Source organism: Lathamus discolor, chromosome 1 (assembly GCF_037157495.1).
Source record: "Lathamus discolor isolate bLatDis1 chromosome 1, bLatDis1.hap1, whole genome shotgun sequence".
In the NCBI taxonomy this organism is placed as follows: Eukaryota; Metazoa; Chordata; class Aves; order Psittaciformes; family Psittacidae; genus Lathamus; species Lathamus discolor.
The window spans coordinates 152,409,811-152,435,939 of record NC_088884.1 but is presented as its reverse complement, the minus strand read 5'-3'; the positions used below and the strand labels follow the sequence as shown (position 1 = coordinate 152,435,939).

The following is a 26,129-nucleotide window of genomic DNA, read 5'->3' as shown; positions in this document are numbered from 1 at the left end:
CTTTTGTTAGAGAGCTTTGAATACTTCAGCATTTTCAACCACCATCTTGCTTGTAAGTTAGTTTGGTAATTCCTTCTGCATGTATTGGTGCAGCTGTGTGTCATTTTCTGTACATGGCATACTTATAAGCTTGCAAACATAATGTATCCTTTTTAAATTGCACTGAGATAGTAAACATGTTTGGGATCATTCTGGTGCTTTGTTCTTTGGTCCAGACACAAATGAGAAAATTACTCAGAAAAGTATGAGCCACAGGATCTTTTTGTCCTCTTTGCGACATAAAGCTATGTTAATAGTTAATGTCTTTTACAAAGTGACAGTGCCAAACTGTTTAGCAAATACATTAGGAGCATGTGTTCAATATTTATGGACAGGGACATCTTTGTAGTGTAGACAGTTTGCAATGTCAGGAGGATTGGTTAGAGAACAAAACATACTTTTAATATTTCATAAGGAAGCTTCTTAGTTACTCATTTTGTGAGTTTAGTCTTAATAAGTCATATCTTTGATGTACATTATGCAGCAAAATAGCTTGGTTTTTATTCTCAGTAGGTTCCTTAATGTGTATATTCATGAATGCTCCTCATTGGCAATGAATCCTAATGAGGAGAAGCTATATGATTTGAATTTTGACATGCGCCCTAGAAGATGATGTTCCAAAGTGTTGTGGGTCTCTTTTTCTATATGTCTAGAGCAGAATATGAAGAGAGATGAGCAGCTGGGGTTCGTGTCCAATGTGATGAAGTCTGATCATGCTCGTAGTCTCAGAAGATAGATGTTAAATGCAACTTAATTTCTTTAAGCAACTTTCTATTACAACTTTTATTTTTAATCTTCATTTTTTTATACAGCTATGCTTCCTTGAGTTTGTCAAAGCTCTAGCTGAACTTGAAATTGCTTGCTGATACACAGTACATACTGCCAATTATATTAGGAAATCACTGAGTAATATGTATGCATCACAGCTGATTTATAGTAGAGGACATTGAGGCCAGTGTACTAGAGAAGAGGATCAAACTGTCTCCAGAGAGCCTTGACAGAAAAGTCAAAAACAATTTACTACCATATTAGAAGGTCACTTTTTATTTCCAAATGTAAATTTCTTCCTCTACATCTCAATTTAATTTTCTGAGAGCAAATGTGTTGGTTTTTTTTTTTAACCCTGAATTCAGATCAGAAGTATGAATAAAAGATCACATTGTCATAGCAGCTAGACTTGACTGTTCCTACATAGAAAATGGTGAGAAATAGTTACATTGTTAGTACAAGAAAACAGTTGAGGTGATAAATTTCTGTATATCGTAACTTCTAAAAAGTACAATCAAAATTCTAGAATTTTGAAGGGAGGGTATATTCATTTCTCTGTTTTTATGCAATGTGTACAATGCAGAAATACGGTAATCATATGGATATGACAGTAAGATGCAGTGAATACACATGGAATAAACCCAACATTTGTAGGCCTGTATTATGAATGCTCTTATAAGAATTATAAGTGGCAAGTGCATAAACTATGTATTTTTTTCCCATCACAGAAGCTCAAATGCTTAATAGGTAATAGGAGTTCATAATAGGGGAACTGAAGAAAACAATTCCTTTGAAATTAATGAATACATAACTTTTTTTCATCCAAAAAAATAGCGTGTTTCTTTGACGCTGGCAAAGCGAAGAAATAGTGTTCAGAATTATATGGGTAATTTCTTCTGTCTACCCAGAGCAATTTATCTCATTCAGAAAACAGTCTGCTTTTGAGAGTAGTGCTGTTATTGATGTTTTACTCCATATCAGTTTGAAAGAAGATTGATAGGTCCTACCGTGTCTGTCATCTGAATACTCACCCTGTCTGAACAGATCAGAAAAATCTCAGTAGATCTCAGCAAAGATGGAAGCTCCTCAGGCATTAATGCATGATGCATATAGCCATAATATTTATTTATGCTTTTGTTACTATCCAGGCTGAAGTTGGTACTTTTAAAAACAATGGTAAAATGTGTTATGACTTCACTGGAGGCAGGACTGGAGTATTTTTACCTCTTTTTTGCATACAGTTTTTTTCAGTGAAATAGTATTTTCTGAGCTCTGTGGCAACAGCTCTGTTGTAGCTACCTGTGGTTTTTAAGTTGGTTTGATGAAGATCACTGATTTATCAGGTTTCAAACTTTCTGCAAGCAAAGCAGAGATTCTCAGTCTCTTAAATACATGTTTTTTCAAATGTTTTTTAAACAGATTAGTTTAGGAATTGAGATACCTTTACTCTCTTTATGTTGCTGTGGAGAGTTTATCAAATTTTATGTGAAACTGCTGCCAAATCAAGTGCTTAGACTTCTGGCAGGTTTTTGTGAATCATATTTTTTCTGAAGAGTTACTGGTCTCAGCTCAGTTTTTTTCCAGTTTGTTTTTCTTTTTTTTTTTTTTTTGGCTATATATCGTAAGAATCCTATTTCTGGTTTTGTCAGCATTCTGAGTTTTTTCTGGAAGGCTTAAATTAACCTGTGACTCATTCATATGAAAGCATCCTTAGAGAATTGTCATTTACCTTTCTTAGCAATTTTATTTACTGACAAGATTTCCTGTAGTACCTGTAGGCTCATGTTGGAGTTATGCTGAGTTTATGCTTAGCTGTGTAAGCATCACAGGACAGATGGATGAACTCCCCCAGCTGAGAGATGGCTGCAGGCTCGTGCAGCTACTGGTGTAGCACAGAGCATCTTCATGCCTCTTCTGACATAGGATCATGCACCCAGCCGGGCAGGGCAAAGACCAGGGAAAAACAACGTGCCCTGCTTCAGCTCAGGAAGGCTGAAGAACTAGTTTTTGGGCACTTGGTGGCCATTCAGACTTCATGCAATTATCCCTGCTTCTGCTTTAGCACGGTTTGTCTCCTGCAAATGTTTGTGTCTGGCTGTGATGCAACCTCTGTAAATCCCTGCCCTGAAGTGTTTCCAGTCTCTGTTGTTACTGGAGGAGAGAAAAAAGGAGGGAGAGGGTGAAGGGAGGAAACCACAGCGCTGCACACAGGGTCCACATTGTCATGGTACTTTAAACCAAACCAAACCCAACCCAACCAAAACAAAAAATAGTCAAAAAAATTAAACAACAACATCAAAACAACCTAAAAAAAATGAGAAGAAAAACCCCAAACATAAAACCCAAAACACAGCCTAAGTTACTGATCCTGTATTATTATCCCTCAGTAAATGGACGATTTAGAGAACAGCCCACACCTGCAGCTGAAGACCCTTGATGCCCATTGTACTTCAGCTGGCTTTCATTGCTTACTGTAACTCCCTGCCTGACTGTCTCACCAGCTTCACTTCTCTGAAGTATGACAAGGCAACATGGACCATAACACTTCTTTCCTCATTGCAGCTGTCCCATTGCCACTGTGCCCATGGGTGCGGGAGATGTGCTACTCTGGCTCAGGTGGTATCAGTGGGTGCCACCGACTGGGGGTGATTGTATGTTTGTCTGTCCTTCCCTGGCTGCCTTCCTCTCTGCAGCAGGAGTTGGTGCAGCTGCTGTGCCAGGGTGCTCTGAGTCACTGCTGCAGTGGGCATCCAGGACACTGGAGAGAAACCATCCACAAATGACCCTAACTGAATGCTTTTTGGAAGCGTTGTGTATCATGAAGGGATGCTTTGGCAGAAACTGCTACCAGAGGGCTCCAGTCTCTTTTGGATGCTGTTGTAGTATGTATGCTACTAATTGGCTACCATTTGAAGATGAGAGCTAAGTGTTCTGAAAGACAGGTTTTTCTGTTTTGGTGAGGAAATGTCACCGAAGGGGAGTTTGCTTGATGTTTCTCTCTTCTTTAGACTTCACAGAGTTGTTTCACAGTATTTTATTATCTTTGTGAACTCTGAGTTTGTTTGTGTCTCTGTGTCTGAAAGCCTAGTTCATTTTAGGACTGTTAAATTCAGGAGCTATTAATTTTCCTGTTCAAAAATTCCCTCTGCAAGCCTCTAATTTGAATAATAGAACATAAAGACACAATTATTTTGTAGTTCATGAGAGGTTTCCTTTTTTGTGGTGTATTTTATTTTTTTGATTAGCTATAGCTGTTTCTTTCCTGACCTTGGCTGCTTTCCTGTATTCTTTTATTAGGTCTGTGAAGGACATCAGATGCTCAGGCATTCTCTCTGCTTCTGTTTTTGGCATCTGGGATTCTCCCCTCCCAGATCTTCTCTGACAGATCTGTAAATCCTCTTCCTCTTCAAGTGAGTGAAATATCTTTACAGTTGCTGTTTGCAGTTTCATTTTCTACGTGTCTGTTCACCTTTCCTCTTCCCATACTTTTGTACCGCATACCTTCTGTACTATCCTCAGCCTTTCTCTGTATGCTTTGCCCAACAGAAGCTTTCATTTTTTTCATCAATAGGTTGCCATCTGCTGCCTGTACTTCATTGACATTTATATTTCTATTGTGCTGAATTTGCTCAGGGAGAGATGCAAGACTTTTTAAACATGAATTGCTGTAACAAGCAGAGTGCAGAGCATTTAAAGCAACTTATTAGATCTGCTTTGGTTTGAGGAGGCACAGTGTCAGGTTAGGATTCTTTTTTCCCAGGTGTCACAAAACATTGCACATTTAATCTGGATGATTGTAAGCATTCTTCTTCTGGTGAACTTATGTCTGAAAGCATTTGGTTTATTATATGTCCAGGGTTGCTGTTTGTACTGACTGTTGGTGCTCCAAGAGTGTATTGATGCAGCTTGTTAAGGCTGCCCTCAACCTCTCATTTGGAGTAAAAACTTGAAGCAAGGTTCCTAAAGGATGTGATGAGCTTGTCTCACTCCACTGACTCCTGTGTGGAGAAGGCAGAACGGAAGCAGAGTACATCATGTGGAAGGTAGATTTACAATTTTTGCAGACACAACCTTTCTTCAGCTGAGAAAAGGTAATGGGCTGGCTGCTGTCTTCCAGGATGTGACCTGGGAGAGCTGTAATTACTTTTTCTCCCTGCTACTACCCTTGGATTGGTGGAACAGTTCACATGCTGCTTCTGCTTCATTGCCTTCTTCACAGATGTGCTGAGCATGGGATTTGCAGATTGAATACACCTCAGGTCTTAACAGCCTCATCACTCACTTGCTAACACATCAGCATCAGTTGAACTGCACCTATTGCTCCTTCTGTATTTGGCATCATGATCCTGGGGAGTGGAGTTAATTTGGTACCATATTTCTCTCTGTGGGTGAGAAAGAGCACGGCAGTCTTGTTCAAAATGAAATCAGGTCTAATCTGTAATGACTTGCAGGGAATAGGAAGATGCTGTGGGAAGCTTGAGGTAAAGATAACAATAGGAAATGTGGTGGTGTTTGGTTTTGGCTTTCATTCTTGGGATCACTACTGAAGAAGACTGGAAAAGTAACAAGGGGTGGGTGAGGAATGGCTTAATCTCTTTTCAAAGCATGCTGAAAAAAATCCTGCGTGTGTGATAAGAAATAAATGTTGTGTTACAAGCTATGTATCAACATGGTGGAACTGGAGAAAGATGAGGAATTCAGCTTTTCACACCTCAGTAAGGAAGGGTTTGTAGTTACTGTGACCACCATCAATAAGTGCATGCATGAAGAACAGAAAAATAATGACTAAGGAACTTGTTATTCTAGCAAACAAAGAGAGCTGGAAATTGAAACTATTCAAATTCAAGCTGAGGATAAGGTGACCATTTTTAGATCTTAAAGGAATTTTACCAAGTGGAACAATTAATTAAAGTGTTGTTTAGTTCTCTGTTAGGGGATGCTTGAAAACCAAGATGAGATGTTTCTCACAAAAGATACGCTTCAATTAAATCAGAGCTACTGGACTTGAAGCAGGAATTTAAATAGAAAAACAAACCCAGAGGCTTGGTTTTTACAGGCTAATAATGAATTAGTGAATCTATGAAAGGGAGCCTGCTACCACTGCCTGACAGTTGTTAGAGGAATGTTACAGCATAAAGCTCCCTTTTCCAGATCCCTGTTTTTATTTAAGTGCATTTGCACAGAACTGAAACACTTCTTTGAAGTTAGTTGTAACAGGTAAACAGCTTAGTACTAGCTGGCTATGCCAGCAAAAGGCCTAGAACTTCTATAAACAAAAAGACTTAAAATACACATCTGCGCTGCCCATTTGAAATGGTTCTGGTGCTGTTCCAGCATGCTGTTCCCTTGATCCTGCCATCATCACCTGTCTTATGTGGCTGCCCCACTGTCCTGGGGCAAGAGGGACTCTCCCCATGAAGAGATCAGTGCACTGGGGGACTTGGCCATGAATATAGTTGAAGGCCACCCAAGAAGGCTGTGTACCTGCAGGTGCTCAGAGGAGCTGGAGTGTTTTGTTGTCTTGGGATAGTACAGAAAGTAATAACTCTCAGAAGATCTTCAAATTACTGCAGAGAATGCTTCAGGCACACAATATTTCAAATGCAGGGGTCTGGCCTCATGCAGCAGTGATTCCTACATCTGTATGGGATGAAGAGCCAGGGGAAATGGGGAAGGATTTGCAGCTGCAACCAGACAGTCCTGCAGCAGATCACCAAGACAAGTGTGGCCTTTGCCAGTACATTTCAGGGGTTTTGAGAGACTGTAACAGAAAAAGCTAATGTCTCCTAGATACTTCAGGTATTTGAGTCTGTGTAAAAAAAAAAAAAAAAAAAAAAAAGTTAATTCTATCCTATTGATTTCTAAATGGAGACAATAGATCTCTTGTGCTTGACTGAGAGGCAGTGATGATATCACTGATTTACTTTAACTTTATTTGCTTCATAAGGAGAGTTTGACTAAAAGGTGTTCATAGGCTTGCATGCTTCAAGATAATCCATTCTGAATGTAGTATCATGCTACCTTGCAAATCTTCCCAACATCTTTGCTATGGAGTTGCAATTTATTCTAAGATTTGACTATGTAACAGAACAAACCAATAATTTAGCTTAACTGAAAAGGAATGGATTTAACCTCTGTAAAGGGTACTTTGTAGGACACGAATTTATTCCTGTATACTTAATCCACACAGAAGCATGCAGTTCTGTGTGTTCATGTAAATTGAGGTGCCAGGGTAAAATCCTGGCAAAAACCTAGTTTTCCAGTGCTGAATTGAGTGCAGAATAGGCACAGCTATAAAATTTACAGTAGTTACATTGTATATGAAATAATAATTATGATTACAATTTAATTAAAGATAAATGAGATTGTATTCGTATGGAACATGCCGTTTATTGCATTTTGTAAAAAAACTTGTATTTCTGTCTGGATTTAATCTCTTCTAGAACTCTGTTAATGTTAATGAGAGAAAGAGATCAGCTATTTTAATTTATTTGTATCAGCACATAATCAAAACACTCCTCTTCCCAGCAGACAGGGGAATACACCAGTGCAGAACATGAAGCATTGCTGCATCAATGTATATGGGTCATTGAGTTTAGAACTTTCTTACATAGTCAGTGAAATCTGTAGTCTATTCAGATACTTACTTCCTCTGCTTCCCAACAGGGGTGTGATGGTTTTAAGTTGGTTTGGTTTGGTTTCTTTCTGGGAGGTTTTTGTTTGCTTTTTGCTGACGGAATGTTTTGAATTTAAAGAACACAGAAATGCAGGAACAGACATATTTCCTTAAAGTTGCTGTCGTAGAAGTTCGCTCACCGTGCTTTTTAATGAATCATTACCATCATGATTAGTAAGCTCATATGCTGTGACTGATATTCCTGCACTTCTCTGTCATTTGATTACCCAGTATTGAACGAATGTAGGTATGCTTTTTTTCAGAAAGAAATCTCCTATAATCTGCAATTTCAGACAGTTTTGATTACCTTTCTACAGCTTGGAGGTTGCCAACCTGACACGGGCAGATGCCGATCTGGAGGCATATCGAACGCAGATATGTAAGGAAGTGATTGCTATGATGATGAAGAACATGGTCTTAAGTCACAGCCTCTTTCCTCATGTGGAGAAGAAGATGAGTTCAATTTTCAAAAAGCAGTTTCTTGCAATGGAGAAGGAGATTCAAGAGGAATATGAAAGGAAGATGGTGGCTTTAACAGCTGAGTGTAATCTAGAAACCAGAAAGAAAATGGAGGCTCAATGCCAAAAAGCGAGAGCTGTAAATGAAGAGGCTGAGGAATTAATGAAGAAAATGAATGAAAAGGTGGACCTGGTATAAAATCAAATGTTTTGCATGATGCACAGTTTTATGTAGATGGTTTCTCTTTTAGATTAGAGTGGCTGAGTTGTCCTCTTCTAAGAATAAAGAGGAAAGCTGTACAATTTAAATGTGTTCAAACATTCAGATGCCATAATTAGGGTAGTTGTTATTGAGAAACTGTTTCTTACTTAACCAGAAAACGAATGTATCTCAAGAGCATCTGTGACACCTGAAAATAAAAGATTGTAATTACCACGATCTTTCTATAGTCACTTGATCCCTTGCAAAGTGGTGTATTTTTATTTACTGTATTTTACTGCAACAGTTCCTAAGAGCTCCAGCCAGACACTGTATATAGTACTTTGCACATTCAGAGCAGACCTCTCTGCATCATAAACCTTACAATCTAAGTAAAAAGCCTCCAATATTTGTATTCTTATTTTGAAGAAAATGAGAATGTAAGTGCAACCAAACGCTCATTTCCTTTGAGCTGAAGGCAAGCAAAACCATTTGTATTTTAGGCAGAGCAAAGAGTGGACTTCTGTTGGAAATAGCCTCTGGATAACAGTGAGATAAATAATTTAAGGCAGAGTATGATTCTTTGCAAGATTAGAGTCTCTCTTTAAGTAAAAGCTTAATGCTTTTATATGTCACTTGCATTCAGAGATTTCTCTCTGAAGGGGTAAGTGTCATTACCCAGGGTTGTAGGTAGTCACTATGTGGAAATAGAGCTGTATGGATACATGAGTGTATGAGTATAATCACTTAGATCAGTATATTGCTTACTTCTGTGTGCTCTGTTTGAAGACAGTACTTAAATTTTTGGCTTTCTGTTTTGATTTAGTTTCTTTTAAACAGCAATTTTATTTGCATATCATATCTATAATTGTTAAGACCTCTATGACAATTCATGATTGAAGTCTTGACAAAAGAAGATTTTTGCTGAGTATGTTGAAGCTCTCAGGAAGTACTTTGATTTATCAGGCTGCTGCATGGAGAAGATTGATAGGGCAAGGCTAGTGACCCAGTTGAATTTGACATTTGCAGGTGAATTTTAACTTCTGACTCTAGGGAGCTTTCAAGTATCTGTAGGATATGAGCATAGAAAAGTCAAAGGAGACAGCAAGGAAAGGATAGTCATGTACATCTTTTTAAGGATGAGGTAAATTGTATTCTGCAGAAGTCCTTTTCCTTCTGTTGATTATAGAAGGAGCTTAGACTAGATGTCTAACACCTTGCTGAGATTATAGAATCCTAGAAGGTTTCAGTTGGAAGGGACTTTAATTATCAAGTTTCAGTCCCTCTGCCATGGGCAGGGACAACTTCTACTAGACCACGTTGCTTAAAACTCCATCCAGCCTGGATGTGAACAGTTCCTGATAAATCCTTTGAACACTTCCTGGTAAAGTCTTCGCAGAGAAGGGACTGACTGTGGAAACTCACACTAAATACTTTCTCAGCAAAGTGGCTTTTGTTTTGCACAAAATACATTGGTATTGGTTCAGCCCCAATTCAGTTCCGATGTTTTATACTGGAAATCCTGAATGGTAGGAATTAAAGAATTGAGGCCAGTCCAATACTTTTCCTGATGTATTTATCTTATACTGTTGTCTTGCTGTTCACTTTCCTGTCTGTGAAAGGACCTGGGTTTGTGTTTCCCAGGGAATGTTGTCCAAAAGGGCATACCAGAGCACTAGGCTTTGGCCCAACAGTCATGGCAGTGAGTGTATTATCATCCAAGAGATGGCAGCGAAAAACAGCTGGAGCAATAACCTCCTCCCCTCTCAGCCAAAACACAGAGTGTATATTCTCTGCCTTTTTGATTAATTATTTGCTGTCTCCAGTGTGTCTCTTGGGAATGAGGGGAGTGCAGAGGACAGTTGTCCCCAGATAAATAGCATGAAATTTAGAACAGGACTAACACAGCTACCATAAGGTAGCTCTGCCTGCATAACCAGCATTCTTTGCTCTGTGTAACATGTGTATTTTAATTCTCTAATGAGTTTATGCCATCTGAGAATAAAACTATGAATGTGTAAGTATTACTGGAGAATTAGAAGAAAGTATTTATTGCAAAGAAGCTTTTAAATTAATTGTCATTTAATTATACTCCATTGTAACTCTAACATGATGGTCTTGCATTAATCTGTAGAAATCAATAGATAAAGTAAGTCATCAATAAGAAGAACTTTTAGAGATTTGTCATAGAATATATTTTTCTAATTTGTATTGTTTTTAAAATGTATGCTTATTCTTCTGTCATTGTTCTGACTTATTTGGGTCTATTCAGTTTTAATAGGATTTCAGGATTGATGAAACCCAGGAAATTGATTTCATGTATGTAGTCTTTGTGTTGAATTTCATGCTGTTCTGTATAATTTATTTTCAATTATGCTTCCAAATTCTAAAAATACTTCATTATGCCTTTCAGCTGTTATCTGGATTAGAGATTGACAGCTGTACAACCTCTGACATTCCAAACAGATGAAAACCAAGTATTAGTATAGCCTTCATTTATAATAATTAGCATTAGCCTTCATTTAAGCCTGAAGTTATGGTAATCAGGGTATGAGTAAAATATGTATTAGCTGGTAGCACTAATAATTTATGTTGAATGCTGAAAATCACTTTGGATCTATTTATTTCTCTCTTCTCTGCAGCCTGCTGTAGAATACAGAAGTCTTCTGGATAGACTTCACATGCTGGAGCAGGACCATCTGAAGAGGCTCCTTCTGGTAAAGCAAGAGGAATATTTTGCAAAGGCTTATAGAGAGCTGGCTGTTTGCCAGAGAAAGGAGCTCCATAATATCTTTTTTACGCAGATAACAAATGCTACTTTCAAGGGAGAACTGAAGTTGGAAGCAGCTAAAATGTTAGTGGAAGGTTACTCTAAAATACAGGTAATAGGATGATAATTCCATTCCTAACCTAATGACAGAATACAAACCCACAGTAATTTTTGACGACTGTTTCAGAAAATATATTTTAGGGTGAATTTTATAACTTTTATAACCAGTTTTTTTAGGAAGAATATTAAAAAGTATAATGCAGTTATCATACACGTCTAGAAATCTGTGTAACTGTACATTGACACATGTGAACAGCATTTTTCTAAACCAGTGAGTTATATATATTTGCCACAACAGTATGTGCTTGGTGCTGACTTCTGTTTTCATGGGTAATATTTTTTAAGCATGTGGGCCACTGTCAGAGGCAGAGCACTTGTGGAAAAGACAGTTGAACAGCCAGCAGAAGACAGAGCAAGTAAAAGAAGTTTTGACAGTGTTTCAGCTGCTCAGGCATGGGTCACCTAAGTATCAGACTTTGTCTTGGCTATCTGATGCTGGAAGAATACCTGCTATATAGCGCTGTGTGTGTACTGCTGGTATCTGCCAGACTCATCTGTATGTATCTAAATCTTTGCTGTTCCTGTCTGTTGGAAGGAGGAAATTTCTAAGCCAGCCTGTATGCAGCAGGCTTGGCTTTCACTGCTCTTATACTAGACACACGTGAAAAGCTTTTCCTTGGCTTTGAAGTCAGTTTAAACACCTTTGAAAATGTTACCCTTTATTTAGTCATAAAATGCATTGTAAAGAAAAAAAAGGAATTTTTTTTTTTTTTTTAAAGGGCATAGTGCCACTTACTGCTGTTCCTGAGCACATGCTCTCTTCAGGTGTCAGTTGAAGACTGTTTAGCCTGTGGATAACTTTAAGCAGGAACAGTTCTACTAACACTGGTAGGGCTGCATGTGTATTTAATTGTGGGTACCTGATCAAATGACCTGTTAAATCAGGGCTCTCGGGAGGTGCACTGACTATTCAAGAGAGTACACACAGTACTGAGGTATTCAGGCCAGAAGCTCAGCACATTATTTATTTTGTTTTGTTGAAATCACTGTAGTAATTTGACATGTTCATTAGAGACAAGCTGATATAAGTTTATTGCTTTTCACTTCTAAGAGCTTTTTAACTTTACCCTGTTAACGAACAAATCTGGTTTGTTAACCACAGGTATTGGTTGAAATTTACATTACATCTAATTAAATACATTTGTTCACATTCTTTCCTGTAGGGAGACATTGAAGAGCTAATGGATTTTTTTCAAGCTAGCAAGAAATATCATCTGAATAGAAGATTTGCTTACAGAGAGTATCTTATAAGTAAGATACGGTTAAAGGATTCTCAAGCCTCTGCTCTTATAAATGCAGCAGCAGCCCAGATACCAAGTCTCATTAATAAGATGGGAAGGTAAATATCTCAATTGTTTTCTTGGCAGCCATTTAACTATGTAATGTCACAGGCAATAAAATACTCTTCAGAAGTCTTTTTGTCTGTGTCACCTAGCAGGAAAGGTGCATAAAAATGTTGTCCTGTAAGTTAATTCTAAGAAAACACTTTGTAACTGATGACTTAGGTAATATCCCAGCAGACAACAAGGCGAGGCATTGTTGTCTGTGTCCACTCTGTACAACACAGAGATGAATTGCTAGGAACCTTGTAATTGTGACTTCAGTGGGAAGCAGACTCATATGAGATTCTCAATATCTTTATACATCCATTATTCATGTAAATAGTCCACAGTCATTTGAAAAGTCCTACCAGAGAACACTGCAACATTTACAAGTTAAGAGCATTTGTCCGGTTTCTTTACACATGAATATATGGATTTAACAGTAAAGAACAATTCTGGTTCACTTATGATTGAATGTGTTTGAGGAACTGGATGTATGGTCTCAAACTGAAAAGCATGAATATTTTCTAAAGTAAGTTGGCTACGTTTATAAATAGCATAACTGGGGAGGATCTCGAGTAGCAAAGACTACACGTGAGAGTGTAGAGTACTGAGAGAGATCTCTTGCTGCTACCCAGATAACTGTGGTGTATCTTAAGTTTGGCATAAAGAGAAATTACTGAGGATCATGCCAGTGCAGTAAAATGTTAGTGGGCAGGAGAACAACTTAGCACTGCTGCTGTTGATCCTGTGCATGCAGCTTTATTTGTATATTTTAGATATTTATATTGGTGTCAGTCAGTAACAACATATGGAACATGCAGTAAGAGAACATGTGTAAATATCAGTCTTTACATTGTGGTTTTTTTCTTGTAGTGTTGACTTACCTCGAAAGTAAGTTAATATTAGGGAGCAGGAAGACTGTTAAAAGCTACCAAAGACAGCATCTGTTAATACGAGAAAGTCATTTACCTGTGTTTTTTTCTAACTTTTCCTTGCTGATCTTTTTGATTGTCCTGTGTGCTGCTTCTTTGGAATCATACCCTAAGGTTAGCCTCATGGTTCCTTGATCAGAGAGGTTCTTCCAGTATGCTTGCACTGCTCTGCCTATTTTGCTGACATCTGCAGCTGTGTGGGTCAAAGACAAAAGTAAGTCTTGTCATAGGAAATATAATTGAGATACATCTTTCACATAGAGTTCTGTTTCATCAGTTCATGCATCTCTTTGGAATGGATGATGAGAAATGGTCTGAGATGTTTTCTCAAATGTTACAGTTACGTGGAAAGCCTTCATGAGAAACTGTCACTTGTATGACCACTGCATCCATGGATTAAATCATTGCAGTGAACACCAATAATTTCTTAGGCTGGAAAAGTAGGTTTCACTTATAGTTTAATGCTTGCTATTGCACCTAAGAGTCACAAACCAGATCAACTACAAAACAGAGGAAACGTGTAGTATTAGTAATGCAAGACCTCATAGATCCCATCCAAAAAAATTTACCAGGGCCCCTCTGCCACCAAATCATGCTATCCGAAAACATCCAAAACCACCAAGTGTCATTACCAAAATGAAAAGATAATTCTCCCCTATTAAACTTCTCAGCATATGCAGTGGTCGTAATACTCTGCGGACAAAGGAAATGTGCCCATACTTGGAGACAGCATTTGGAGAGAAGCAATCTCCTCTGGCTTTCTGGGACTAGAATTAGTTATTTTCCTGTAACTTCCCACACCTGTTGTTGCAGGGATTCCTTTCAGGCAAATATTTGCCATAAAGTTATCTTACTACTCATTTTTTAGATGTTGAGACTATAAAACTCCAGAATGTAGTATTTCAGATTATTTTCTAGCATTTTGGTTTGGGTTTTGGTTTGGTTTGGTTCGGTTTTTCCTACAAATATACTGAAATATCCAAGTATAAACTCCAAGAAAGGCTTATATTTCAGTTTCTAATTATAAAAGATTAAGAGAATATTTACAAATAAGAGCATTAAAATTTGAGCAGTAACAGCATAATATCCTCTTACTTTAGCATTGAATTCGCTTGTCTAAATATAGGTACTGATCTGTCTTAATCGATTGCATCCAGCTTTAATTGTGTGCTTTAAACTTACTGTTATAAATGGGATTTTAAAATGTAGAACTGTTTGTATGGAGAAGAGACGCTGAGAAAAGTTGTAGATTATATATACCACAGATAAATAGTTTCAAGGATACATAAACCAGCAGATAAATGATGAGGGGAGAGGTCTTTTAAAAATGGAGCATAATAGGATGTTTAAGATTTATCAAAGAGCAAGACAATTTCAGGTTAACATAAAGATTCTGTGTGGTCAGAAATGAGTGTTATAAAAAGTGAAAAGAACCCACACCAATTCTAGGGAGAGTTGTGAATATTTAAAATGAAATAGAGCAGCTAGAGTTTTCAAGCTGGGCTTTTAAATATAGCACTTAAATAAAATGGCCCATTAATCAGGACTGGTTGTGGGTATTCAGTGTCTTTTAGTTGGACTGCAGTGCCAAAAGGCAGGAAAGCAAGTTTTAAAATGTAATCCGTAATGATAGATTTCAGGGATGTCTACCTAGGTTTTTTATGTTTTGCCTTAAAGAATTATTGGGCAAAAGGGCAATACCTGGGGCAGTATTCATCCTGGGTTGTTCTGGCAATCAAGAGAGGTTGAGATGCTCAATGTTTCTGAACTACAGCAGCTGTAACATGTTGCATTATTCTTTTGCGAGTACCTGCTCGTTCATGGGAAGTTTCCTTCGTTCTTTGGTCTCTTAACTGTATCTAGTTCTTGTGACTCACTAGGTGCAAACAGCTCAAACTCCTGTATAAATGTCTCACAACATTTTAGTTTTTATAAGACCTCAAGAATATCTTGTGCATTGTGTTTTTAAAGTGGTCAGTCGACTTTTTTAAAAGGTCAAAGCAAAATGTCTCATATAGGGCTTGTTCTTCTGGATAATCTCCCTTTATATGGAACTTGCTATAAGCAAAGAAGTTTTCTGAATAGTGTGCTGCTGCACTTTTCAGGAAGTTGGTGTTGGAAAAGTTATTTCCTCCAGCAGTAATGCATCAGTATAAAGTTATCTAATAAACTTTTAATACATTTTCTGCTCATAGTGCTTGCTATGTAGGGCATTTATTGCTCTGAATTCTTTACATAAATTCTGATCTAGCAAGATACCAGTTCAGCAGGTGAAATTCTGAAGTAGCTGAAGTGGAGTAGCATGGGCACTCTCACAGGTTCTCTCTGTACAGTTTCTGTATAGTGTCGTGAAAGGAAGACTTGGACGACTCAATATAAGTTAACAGCAAGCTTCGTTTATTGGGCTTCTACCTTCGGTTAATATAACAGTGAATATGCAAATACTAGGCACTTGATTGGTTCTGGCACAAATAAGGCATTGTGTAAGCTCTATATTTTTGCAGCTACACCGTGCACCCCCCCACCATCCTCCTTCTCATGCACTTATCACTTAGTGGCCTTGGCTGTGATTGGTCATAGTATGTTGCTGTTTGCCAGTGTCCTTCATTTCCTCATTATCTGGTGTGAGAAGTCTGCACCATGTTCTACACAGATGTCTTGTTTCAGCTCGTTGATGGGAACGTGACCTTTTGACCTTTTTTGACAAGCCAATCCTCCACATATAGTATCGTGATTGAACCTCCACATATATCCAGGCTGGTACAACTTTTCTGCTTCACATCTCTTTCCCTTTTGCATTAGCGATACTCCCATGCCTTCTCTTACCTTTCACAAAACAATTTTCCTTTGCTGGGGTCCAGCGTCCCTTTCATAGTTCTCTGTGGCATCAGCTACAAACTACTACTTTTAGTGCCGTCACTCCATATTTTCTCCTACATTTGTTGGCATCTGTTTTGTACAGTGAAGTCAAGGTCTGCCTCTGACCTACAGCTGCTGTTGGGCACACGCTTCATCTCTGTACCTTCCTTGGTGCTCACTGCATTTGGGAGGATCTCCCTGTAAATATCCCTGTCATCGCTGCAGTATTCTCCTTGATTAAAATTCTCCTTGTTCAAAGACATTAAACATTTGCCTACACATCTCCTCAGTGATTAGATGTCTGGTATGCTGAGACCAAGCAGTTTATCATACAGTCTATACTGTCTCATTATCTGTCTCCTCTCCTTTTATTTTGTGTTTCAGGTCAGAGTCCTTTGGGAACAGGATGTCTTTTAACTCTAATACTGCAATTGTTTTTATACTGTGTTTATATGAAACCAAAAATTAAGATCTTTCGCCAGGATTGGTCCTTCTAGTAATTTCTGTAATACTGATTAATGTAAGTTGCCACATAAACTCACATAGACTTCTGTGCTGGTAGGCATTTTGCCCATTATTTTTGTTATCTGGGATTCCAAATAAATAGGTAGACGGGTTTTACAATACTGTGTCACCTACAGTTTGAGCTGTGGACATACTGGATCTCTAAATAAATCAACAGCCTGAAACTGAAGTAATGTAGATTCCTGTTTTTCCTAAAAATAGGTAGGTATATATCATTTCCCAGTCATTCTGTGTTGTATGGCTTTTCTTAAAACTCTAATTTGCTGGGTAGTTCCAGCACATCTGTGTTTTTCTATGTAGACCCTTTTCACTACTTTGGACAGGGATTTTAATTGGATGCAGCAAGACTAGGTTTATTTCCTCAGTACAAGACGGGATGAAGGTGTTAAAAATATCTTGATTATTACTTGACTCACTTTGTCACTGTAATAAATCTTCATTTTATTCGCTGTTTTGCCTTGAGTTTGATCAAAAAGGGCGGCAAGACTTAGAGTTACCAAATGTGGCTGGAAACTTGGTGCTGTTGGGGTTTTTTTGACGTAACACTGAAGTTTAGTATTGATTGCTTGAAGGAAAAAATTACTTTGCCGAAAGATCCAGGAATGATGCCTGGTGCATTGCTTTCAAGGTATCAAGAGGTACTTTAATCCTCTTTGCAGAAGATTAAGGAAATATGATATCTAAGCAGTGGAAAGCTCTGCAAAGGGAAGCCACCTCTGTTGATCTAACTCTGTGATACAGCAGACCTGAGTTTCTGTCTAGTGCATTCCTTATGTAGGGGATGATGCCTTGTGTCTCATCAGATACTTGTGGATACTTGAGCAGTAGGTGGAGAGATGTGAATTCATCTGAATCCAGGCTCTGTGTGTAACGTTTGTATCTTCTGAAAAAGGGGATTTAAAAAAATAAACCAGAAGTTGTTTGGATAACGTTCCAAGTTCAGTTCCAGAATTGATGCTTTCTTCTCAGAGTTCCATGTTGACAATTTTCAGCCCCACATTTTGGAAGTCCAGTATGCTTAATATTAGAAGTTAGAACTCACAAATGTCCAACAGCCTGGTCTGACTTAAGATGTCTGGGGAATTTATGGTGTAAATAGGAGGCAATTCTTGAAATTCAATTTGAGTTTCTGGAGATTGACACTTTTGTAACCTAATCTTGCTTACTCTTTGAAATTAAATACTATAGCAACTGGAGGTAGACCAGAGATTATTTTATTTCACTATTATTTTGAAATCTTTATAATTCTGATATGAAGTATTAATAGAAAATCTGAATATAAATCTTTTGATGGATATGATTGCTTTGATATCTTTAAAATAATTTTAATTGTTTTTCCCTGATTAGATTACATCCTTTAAAGAAAAATTGTTCCTAATGAGGAGAAGGAGTTATAAAAGACATCTGGAATTGCATTCCAGGGGCATTAAATGAAAAATGTAAATATTATGAATAATAGATAAGGTTTAAAATGTCTCATTTGAATATTACTTACATTACTGACTGGTAATGATTTTGCATTTGCCTTCCCTTCCTTTCTTTTTCCTGTTCCTTCTTCATACACTTTCATTCTACCTTCAAAAACTGTCTCAATCCTACGCTAATCATTGAGATTATCTTTCTATTATCCACTTGCTTCTTTGATCCCCCCAGGTATCACTGCTGAAAGAACCAGGATCATTCTGTGTATCTGCTATGTTGAACCTTATTATGGTACTAATTGCCTCAAATATCCTTTTCCTCTTAAGAATTTGGGATAACAGGCTTCAAACACTGTTATTACAGGGCAGGTCATCTACCTGAAAGTCATTTGGGGATGCTGCTGGACCGAGCTGAGGCTGAAATTAATTCTGTTAAACAGAAATTCAATCATGATTTAAAACAAGAAAAGCAAAAGCTTCGCCAGAAACTCATTACCAGGCGAAGGCGGGAAGTGCTGCAAAAGGTAATTTCAGTATATTTATTTTCACAGGACTTACCATGAATTAAAAATGGAATGAATTGAAAAATAAAGTGTAGTTCTTACAACGGGGATCAACGCTACCCGGAGCATGGATGAAAATAAGTGTCCGTTGGTTTTAGCTTTGTACCGCCATGTGCTGTCATAATCATGTAGTAATTAATGGCTGTTCTTTTAGAAAAACATGCAAGAAAGTAATAGAACTGGAGAAACTTGTGAAGCCCCTGTACTCAATCTAACCTGCCCAAGGGGGTTGTGACAAGCCTCTGTAATGTGCTGACAGGCAAAAGCCAGCTGAGGTTCTGGAGCTGGTGAGAGAGATGGCATGGATCTGTAACAGCAGTCACAGTAGTGGTTTTCCTGGCTATGTGTGTCTTAAATGTCTTCTACAGCACAGTTAAAATTCAGCTACAAAACAAAACTGTTTAAAATATGTTGTACCTGTGGTTGCTTGTGGTAGGACTCATGTCACCTCACCTCAGACATCTAGAAATCAAGGCTAACTCCAAGAGCTCCAAATCACCTCATAATGGCAGAAGTCTTGCAAATGATCTGAGATAAATGGAAGGGAATTGCTATCCGAAAGTCCCTATCTTTCTCTGCCTAAAAGGTGAAGAAATTTTTTTCTCAGATTAGGTGATACTTCTATAGATGACCGAAGTTAGGTGAGGCTGATTTTATCTTTTGCAGAGTATATGTTTCGGTGTTTTCTGCTCTTTAATGGATACCAGTGCAAGGAGAGACAGCAGGTATAAAGATGGGCACTTCATTTGTTGTATTTTTACTGAGTATAGGTAGCCTTGGTTTAGCTTTCCAATTAATACTTGGGGGGTTTCCCTGCTCGTTCTTTTTCTTCCTTGGTATTTGATCCAGATTCACTTCTGAAATGCTGCCAGATTGTTGCAGTTCAGCCAGTTTGGGTTATATCAAACAAATATAGATCCATGCATTTATTTAAGGTGTCAGCCCTTTTATTGAGCAGCAATCCAGATTATCACAGGTCTGTGTTAGCCTTTCTGTCTAGCAGTCTGACATCACAGGCCTGCTAGATGCACGCAAAGCCATGGTGTTGAGGGCTGGGTAAGTCTCTGAACACTGAAAAGTACTTTCAAGAACACTGAAAGACCAAAGTATGAGATTTTGCTATGAAATACATGGTTAAAGAGCTAGAAATAGAGATGTTCCTTCTGTTAACCTTGTTCTTCCATTTTGCAAATGAATCAGCAGAAGGAGCATCGGAAGGAGCAGCTGTCACTTGGAGAGACCTTCAAAACTACTAAGGAGGTCACTCACTACCTGGGCCTCTGGAAAAATCTTTTGAGTGATCACACCATTGAATTCGAAGAACTTACTGAAAAACTTGACAATGAGGCCAGTGAAGAGCTGAAAGAGCTTGTGTTTAGTCTAACAGAGAAAGCCGTTGAAGAGCTTAAACGTGTTCAGTGTGGAGTATTTGTGCAAGAACTGGTAAAGCTCAGTGTGCCAAAGATGTTCCTGCTAGAAGCTGTGGAGGAGCATAAAAAAGAGATGGTTGATAAACATGAGCAGCTTGAAAGGGAAGAGCATGAAAAGAGCACAGCCACTGAAGAGCTGCTTCAGCTCACCAGGCAGAAGCTAAGCCAAGAGCTAGAAACAAGCATTTTGGAACAAAAAAAATTAAGGAGCTGGGAACAATCAGTATTCATGCAAGTATCTCTCTGCACCCTTTTCTTAGTTATTATTGCAAATAGAGATGAGCTGGGACTTTTCAGACATACCCAGGTATGATTCCTAGTGGTCAGTTCTGTCGGGCACTTGAGAATTGATTTGTTTGCAAGTGCTCAGCCCCTGGGGCACTTGTGGGTGAGCACTGCAGTGGAAATCCTGGGAAACAGCAGTTTTGAAACCAAAATCATGGAATGGTATTTTTGTACTCATGTTCACTCTGTGTTGGGTTTCACTTGCACATCTTCCATTTTTATTCTCAGTCTGTTCTCAAAAGTCCAGCACTTTGGAAATGTCATTTAGTATGTCAGGCCTAGTTAGCCCCATGTCCAGTTTCGATATATTCCTTGCAGACACAAGTCATGCCTTGCTCATCAGGTTCATTTTGAGCTCTGCCACAGTATTTCCATGTATTCCATAAATACACAGTCCAGCAGTCTACCTTTCCAGCTCATGGGCACCATGCATCAGACTTGGCCAATCTGGCCTGCTGCTAATGTGCCCTTGGCACTGAACCCCAAGTCAGAGAGACATTATGACACAGGCAGTGTTGTAGAGGGATTTGCTTGCCCCAGCTGTACATTATGGCTGTTGCTGCCTGATCTGCTGTGACCCCAGGGAGTTGGGAAAACTTTTAGTGACTTTGCCACCCTTGGGAGACCTTGTGCAGAGAGAGACAATGGCTCGAGCCAGGAGTCATCATGCGTGGTGCCTCTCAGAGTGGGCAGCAAGGCCCGGAGAGGTTGGCACTGCTCAGCAGTATTTCTCCTTAGTTATAGAGTATATTTATGACTAGTTTTTTTGTTGCCTGAATATTTACAGTACAACATTTCCTGTACAATGTCTTTTTAATAATAGACATTGATTGAGACATGGGAACATGAAAAAAATAGTCTGCTGGCAAAATTGCAGCTTTGGGGGAAGCAACTGGAACAGGGAAAACTGTATTAGCCTATCTGCCCTTAATACAATGCAAACTGAGCATGAGAGATTGAACCAGGGTTAGAGGGGAGAGAAGCATTAGCAGAAGTTTCTCCTTTATATCTTTTCTTTAAAGCAAAGCAGATCTGCATGGCCAGTTTTGTCCAGACAACATCTTTATACGTTGTCCTGCTGCAAAATTTGAAGCCTTATAATGGAAACATGAAAAGAAATCTTGCCCATTACATTTGCTTTGCTAAAGAAGAAAAATCCATTTGTGTTTTCTTCTGGTTCTAATATGAAGTGCTTTATAAAGAAATACTTTTCTGTAAGCCATTTCAATGTATTTTCTAGCTGTCTTATCTCTTTATTTGCATTGCTGAAAACAGACCTGCAGGACCAGGGAAGTAGATTGTATGAGCCAGTAGGTCTTTCCTGTTACTAACTGACACTAATGTCACCTGTTACTAATGTCACCCATTGTATGCTATCTTTATTACAGCTACAGTAAGATGTTTGGGGTATTTTTCCCAGTAAAATACTGGGAAATATATCAAAAAAATGCACAACTGTCCTACCAAAAGCCGTTTGAAATCTGTCACTGTCTCTATGCTCAGTCTGTCAGTTTTGGTATTTTGATGACGGATGCCAGCTGTCATGTTCATGTTCTCATCTGCTGCCTGGTTTTCACAAAGAATTACTTTGAATGATAGCTTTTCATGCTTATCAAAGAGACCATTAGTTAGTCCAAAATATATATATGAAGATCATTAATATTTAAAGTCCTTTTTAAACATAGACATGACAAAACTGATTTTCTGTGTTATCTTTGAATCTCAGTCTATATATCTATCTGTACGTATGGATACACAGTATGGATTTTCTTCTGAAAGCCTAAGACAGCTTGAGAAATAGTTAACCATGAGAAACGGTTAAGTATGCTGTAAATGCTTTTGCTTGGAGTAATACCGCCTTAAAGGAAGTAATCTTTTGAAGATACAAACTTTATGCATTAAAAATGTTTTAATTTAGGATGTTGCTGTTCTTTGCTGAATCAGTAAACAGAAATAAGGATTTCTAAACTTTTAATATATTGAAATATTTAACTTTCAATATATTTCATTATTATTGAAATATGTCAGTGAAATGATGAGGTGGTAGAGGCCTGTGATACACTGAATAAAAGCATCAGCCCTAATGGAACATATTGTATAATACGTTTTTAAAAGAAAACTACATGTTTGTGCTTTAAATTCAAATACATTTTAGGGGAAATAGAGAAAATTTCAAAAAAAAAACTCTTATTTTTTATTAAATATTTTAAGAAACTATTTCAGTCACAAGATAAGAAGATGTATATAGTCTAAGGTTGTTTACAACTGGAAGGTGAATTTAGGCTTTAGCATGCTCAGTCAATTTCAGCTTGACCTGAGAATCAGTTCCCCAGACTTCTATGTTAAGAACCTTCCTTCCACAAAATGGGAACTTTGAGTGATTCAAATTACTGCTAAAATATACTCAGTGTTGTTCAGACTGCTAAAAGAGCTGGAACCTTGTGGTGGGTGATGGGAGGGATGGCGGGTATAAGTTTGTAATAAGGAGAGACTTTTTCATTTTATGTTTTACCCCTCTCAGTAGCTGTGAGTGCTGAGTGCTGGGAAACAGCAGAGGGAGGCTTTACGGGAAGCTTTTGTCTCGATTTCATCCCTAGGTTCAGGCACTGTGCTGTCTGTAGAAGTGGAAAGATTCTGTGCATAGGAAATGTGCTAAAAAGTCTTTATTTACTTTTGACTACTCAAAAACTGTGTCCCCTTGAAGTTTTACATTCCAGGAAGTTCTGTATGCAGAATTTAAAGTATCCTCAAGGATATTTCGAACATACTAAGCAGCTCAGAATGGGCTCATTAACTGTTACATGAATAAGACAAAAAAAGAGGATGATTATTGTCATGTAAAGTGTCTGTGTGTATTCTCTTATGTTTTATACAATATTGCTTATATCACTGAACAACAAAAGGCTATGGTTTTTGTTTTGTTTGTTTTTTAACAGGCAGCTTCTAAGTTTACCCCTCTCACTATCAGAAGAAGAATTGCTTAGAATGAGGCAAGAGTTGCATTGCTGCTTCTCTCAGGTGGACAGCAGCTTGGCTTGGCCCAAAATAAGAGCGAGAACCTTGCTTCAGGCTTTCAAGGTCGAGCAGAGGGACACAGAGGTGCTGAAAGTTGATCAGAATTTAGCAGTAACCAGTAAACAGGTGGGAATGATGTAGGATCAGTGTGGGGATGTGGAAGGGTTTGCTGGTATATCTGCAAGTTGTTGGCCTTTCCTGCATATATAGGTCCAGAGCTTCTTCTTAGATGTGCCAGCAGTGCACGCCTTCTGTTTACATGGATCAGTGCGCCTTAAAGATAATTGGGCAGCAATTAGACACTTACGTATTTTTTCACATACACCTGCATATTTCTGCTGCTTGTATGTCCTCCAGCTTTCCCAAGAAGGCAGCATAGTTACAAGGAAGCAGATGGGTGGCGAAGAGGGGCTGCATCTTGCAGGAGAGTCCACAGAAATGCCAAAAATCTGAGCGGTGCTGAGCCTGGCTCTGAATACTAGGGACAAGTTGGGTCCTTTACAGGATAGACTGAGATTTTCCTGGCAGCCCCTACAGTGCTAAATTTGACACTAAATCAAGGAGTTTCTGTTAGGGAATGTCATACATTGTCTTGTCCATTTACGAAAGTAAAGTTCCTGAATTAGCTGGACTTGCTTAGCAAGAATTTGGGCTTCATTTCCACTTTTTCTTTCCAAAAGAGCTGGGCATATACAATGGGTTGGATTCTGTGGCTTGAGGTGGGTTTTTTTTGTTGTTCTTTATGTTTGTTTATTTCAAATCTAAATATGTAGAATATGAGGCGTACTCAGAGTTGGAAAGACATTCCCAAAAAGGAATCTGTCTATAAAATCTAGCCTTTTTTTAAATAACTCTGTGAGGGATGTTTAATTCCTTCAGTAAAATGTAAAACCTAAAATCATAAATTATTTTCAATTCTTGAAATAGGAGGAGGGGGGAAGTGTTTCCTGTATGAATTGTGTCTGATAACATCATAAAAAGGAGGACATTCCCTTGCTTTGATTTGGTTCAGTTATGTTTTCTAAACATGTAAGCTAACTTGGGTTAATTATAGTAGGAATTAGCCTACTTCAAGACCTTAATAATTTCTAAAGTACTAAAGAAAGGAGATGACTTTGTAAAGCCTTATAGTTGAACAGATGTTATCATTTCCCCAAGAGTACGTTATACTTAGTTGATATTCTCGTAAAGAAATATAAAGGTCAAGAATAATTTGATTACATGGAGTGGTGCCCCTTAATACTATCATGGTTCAGTTGTGATTCATATACTGTGTCTTGAAAAACAATGTAGTTCTTAAATTAATATTCTTTGTTCATTTTAACCATGCTGAGGAGACTGTTTCAGTTAAAAGCTCTTATTATCACTGCTAAAGCTTGTTAAAATCAAATCTATATGCTAGCAGATTTCATGGAAAGGATGAATATATAATTTTACTTTGAAAGAAATTAGAAAAGGAAATTAGCAACTTTGAATGTCTGAAAGGAGTCTTCTGAATGAACAGGGCAGCAACTTCATTTCAAACGTATTTTCTCAGTGAATGTCATCCTTGCCATGTGTGTCATTAATAGATGGATCTGTCAATAATAGCAAGTAATAATGTTAGCATCCTCATATACTTCTTACAAATAAAGCATTTCGTACTCATCTGCTTACAGCCGCATTCTAAAGTGAAAAAAAATGGATCCAGGAATAGAAATAAGATGGATATTTTAAAGAAGTCTTTACAGGACAAAATTCTCATTTATGAAGACTCTGTGAAAGATGAAAGTTTGAGTAAGGTAAGTGATCTCCAGTAATTAATGACTGTCAGCTTTCTATCAGTGTGAATAAGAACCAGATGAAAAGGCATAAGATGTGGTGGCATGATGCATTCCTCTGCTCTTGCCTGCTTTTTTAAAGGTGTTGTATTTCAAGTTTAAGAGATTTGACTTTGTTTTAACTTTTCCACCTTTGTTATAGAACTGATTTCATGTGTCAACATTTTTTTCCCTGTGGTTCTGGGACTTGGCACATGCATGGTTGCATAATTCCCGGAGATCCTGTGGCTTTCCTAGTTAGGCTTTGAAAACATGGAAGGTGCTTCACTGCATACTTCGTTGAGCAAGATTTAGTTCTTTAATGTCTCCTAATGCTACTGAAAAGCCTGAAAAGGGTTCTTAGATCAAAGACTTCTTGTGTAGGGGCTGAGTTTGTTTGTAGAGAGCTTATTGAAAGAGAGCTTGATTCTGGTGGGTATCTGTCTTTTAAAAGGCTCACTAGCCCCAGTATATGGTTAATCCTTAAGGTATGAGTGGGGCCAATGCCAATATGGAATTTTGGAATATTATTCCTTCTCTGCCAGCAGATGTTCCATGAGGTCTTGTTTGTGTTCTTTAACCTTTCTCTCCTTCTCTTTTCCACTTGTAAAATATGGGTAATACTACTTTTGTATATTGGGGGAATGTTGCAATTCTAACTGTGTTAGACATAGGTGGTGCAGAGCTATAAGAACTATGCAGGATAAGCAGGTGACACTGGTAGATAAAAAGTAGTTTCACAAATGATTGCAGTATCAATTTTAGTGTCAAATTGGACAAAAATCTGGTTTTACACCTCTTTCCTATGCTTTTTATGCCCTAACCTCCAAAATTTAGATTTTTTTAAATTTTGTTCCAAGAAGTACTGAATTCATATTTGGTATGAATATTGCCTTACATTTTTGTTACAATTGCGTTTTAAAATTGACAAGTTAGCTTCTCTAA

The 26,129-nt window shown here is 38.0% G+C and overlaps 1 protein-coding gene across 8 annotated transcripts in view; it reads left to right on the top strand.

The window, feature by feature from the left end:
• EVC2 (EvC ciliary complex subunit 2) overlaps positions 1-26,129 on the top strand; it is an 80,271-nt gene that overhangs the window by 33,073 nt on the left and 21,069 nt on the right. Inside the window, exons 10-17 of one of the 8 annotated variants that reach the window (XM_065659562.1) lie at positions 7,801-8,125; positions 10,783-10,857; positions 10,945-11,022; positions 12,194-12,369; positions 18,457-18,616; positions 19,856-20,320; positions 23,311-23,511; positions 25,044-25,166. In XM_065659562.1, the coding sequence (XP_065515634.1) occupies positions 7,801-8,125; positions 10,783-10,857; positions 10,945-11,022; positions 12,194-12,369; positions 18,457-18,616; positions 19,856-20,320; positions 23,311-23,511; positions 25,044-25,166 (1,603 nt within the window). Of the gene's footprint in view, positions 1-7,800; positions 8,135-10,782; positions 11,023-12,193; positions 12,370-18,456; positions 18,617-19,855; positions 20,321-23,310; positions 23,512-25,043; positions 25,167-26,129 lie in introns of all 8 variants that reach the window. The other 7 variants (XM_065659553.1, XM_065659534.1, XM_065659526.1 and 4 more) reach the window with 7 other exon arrangements.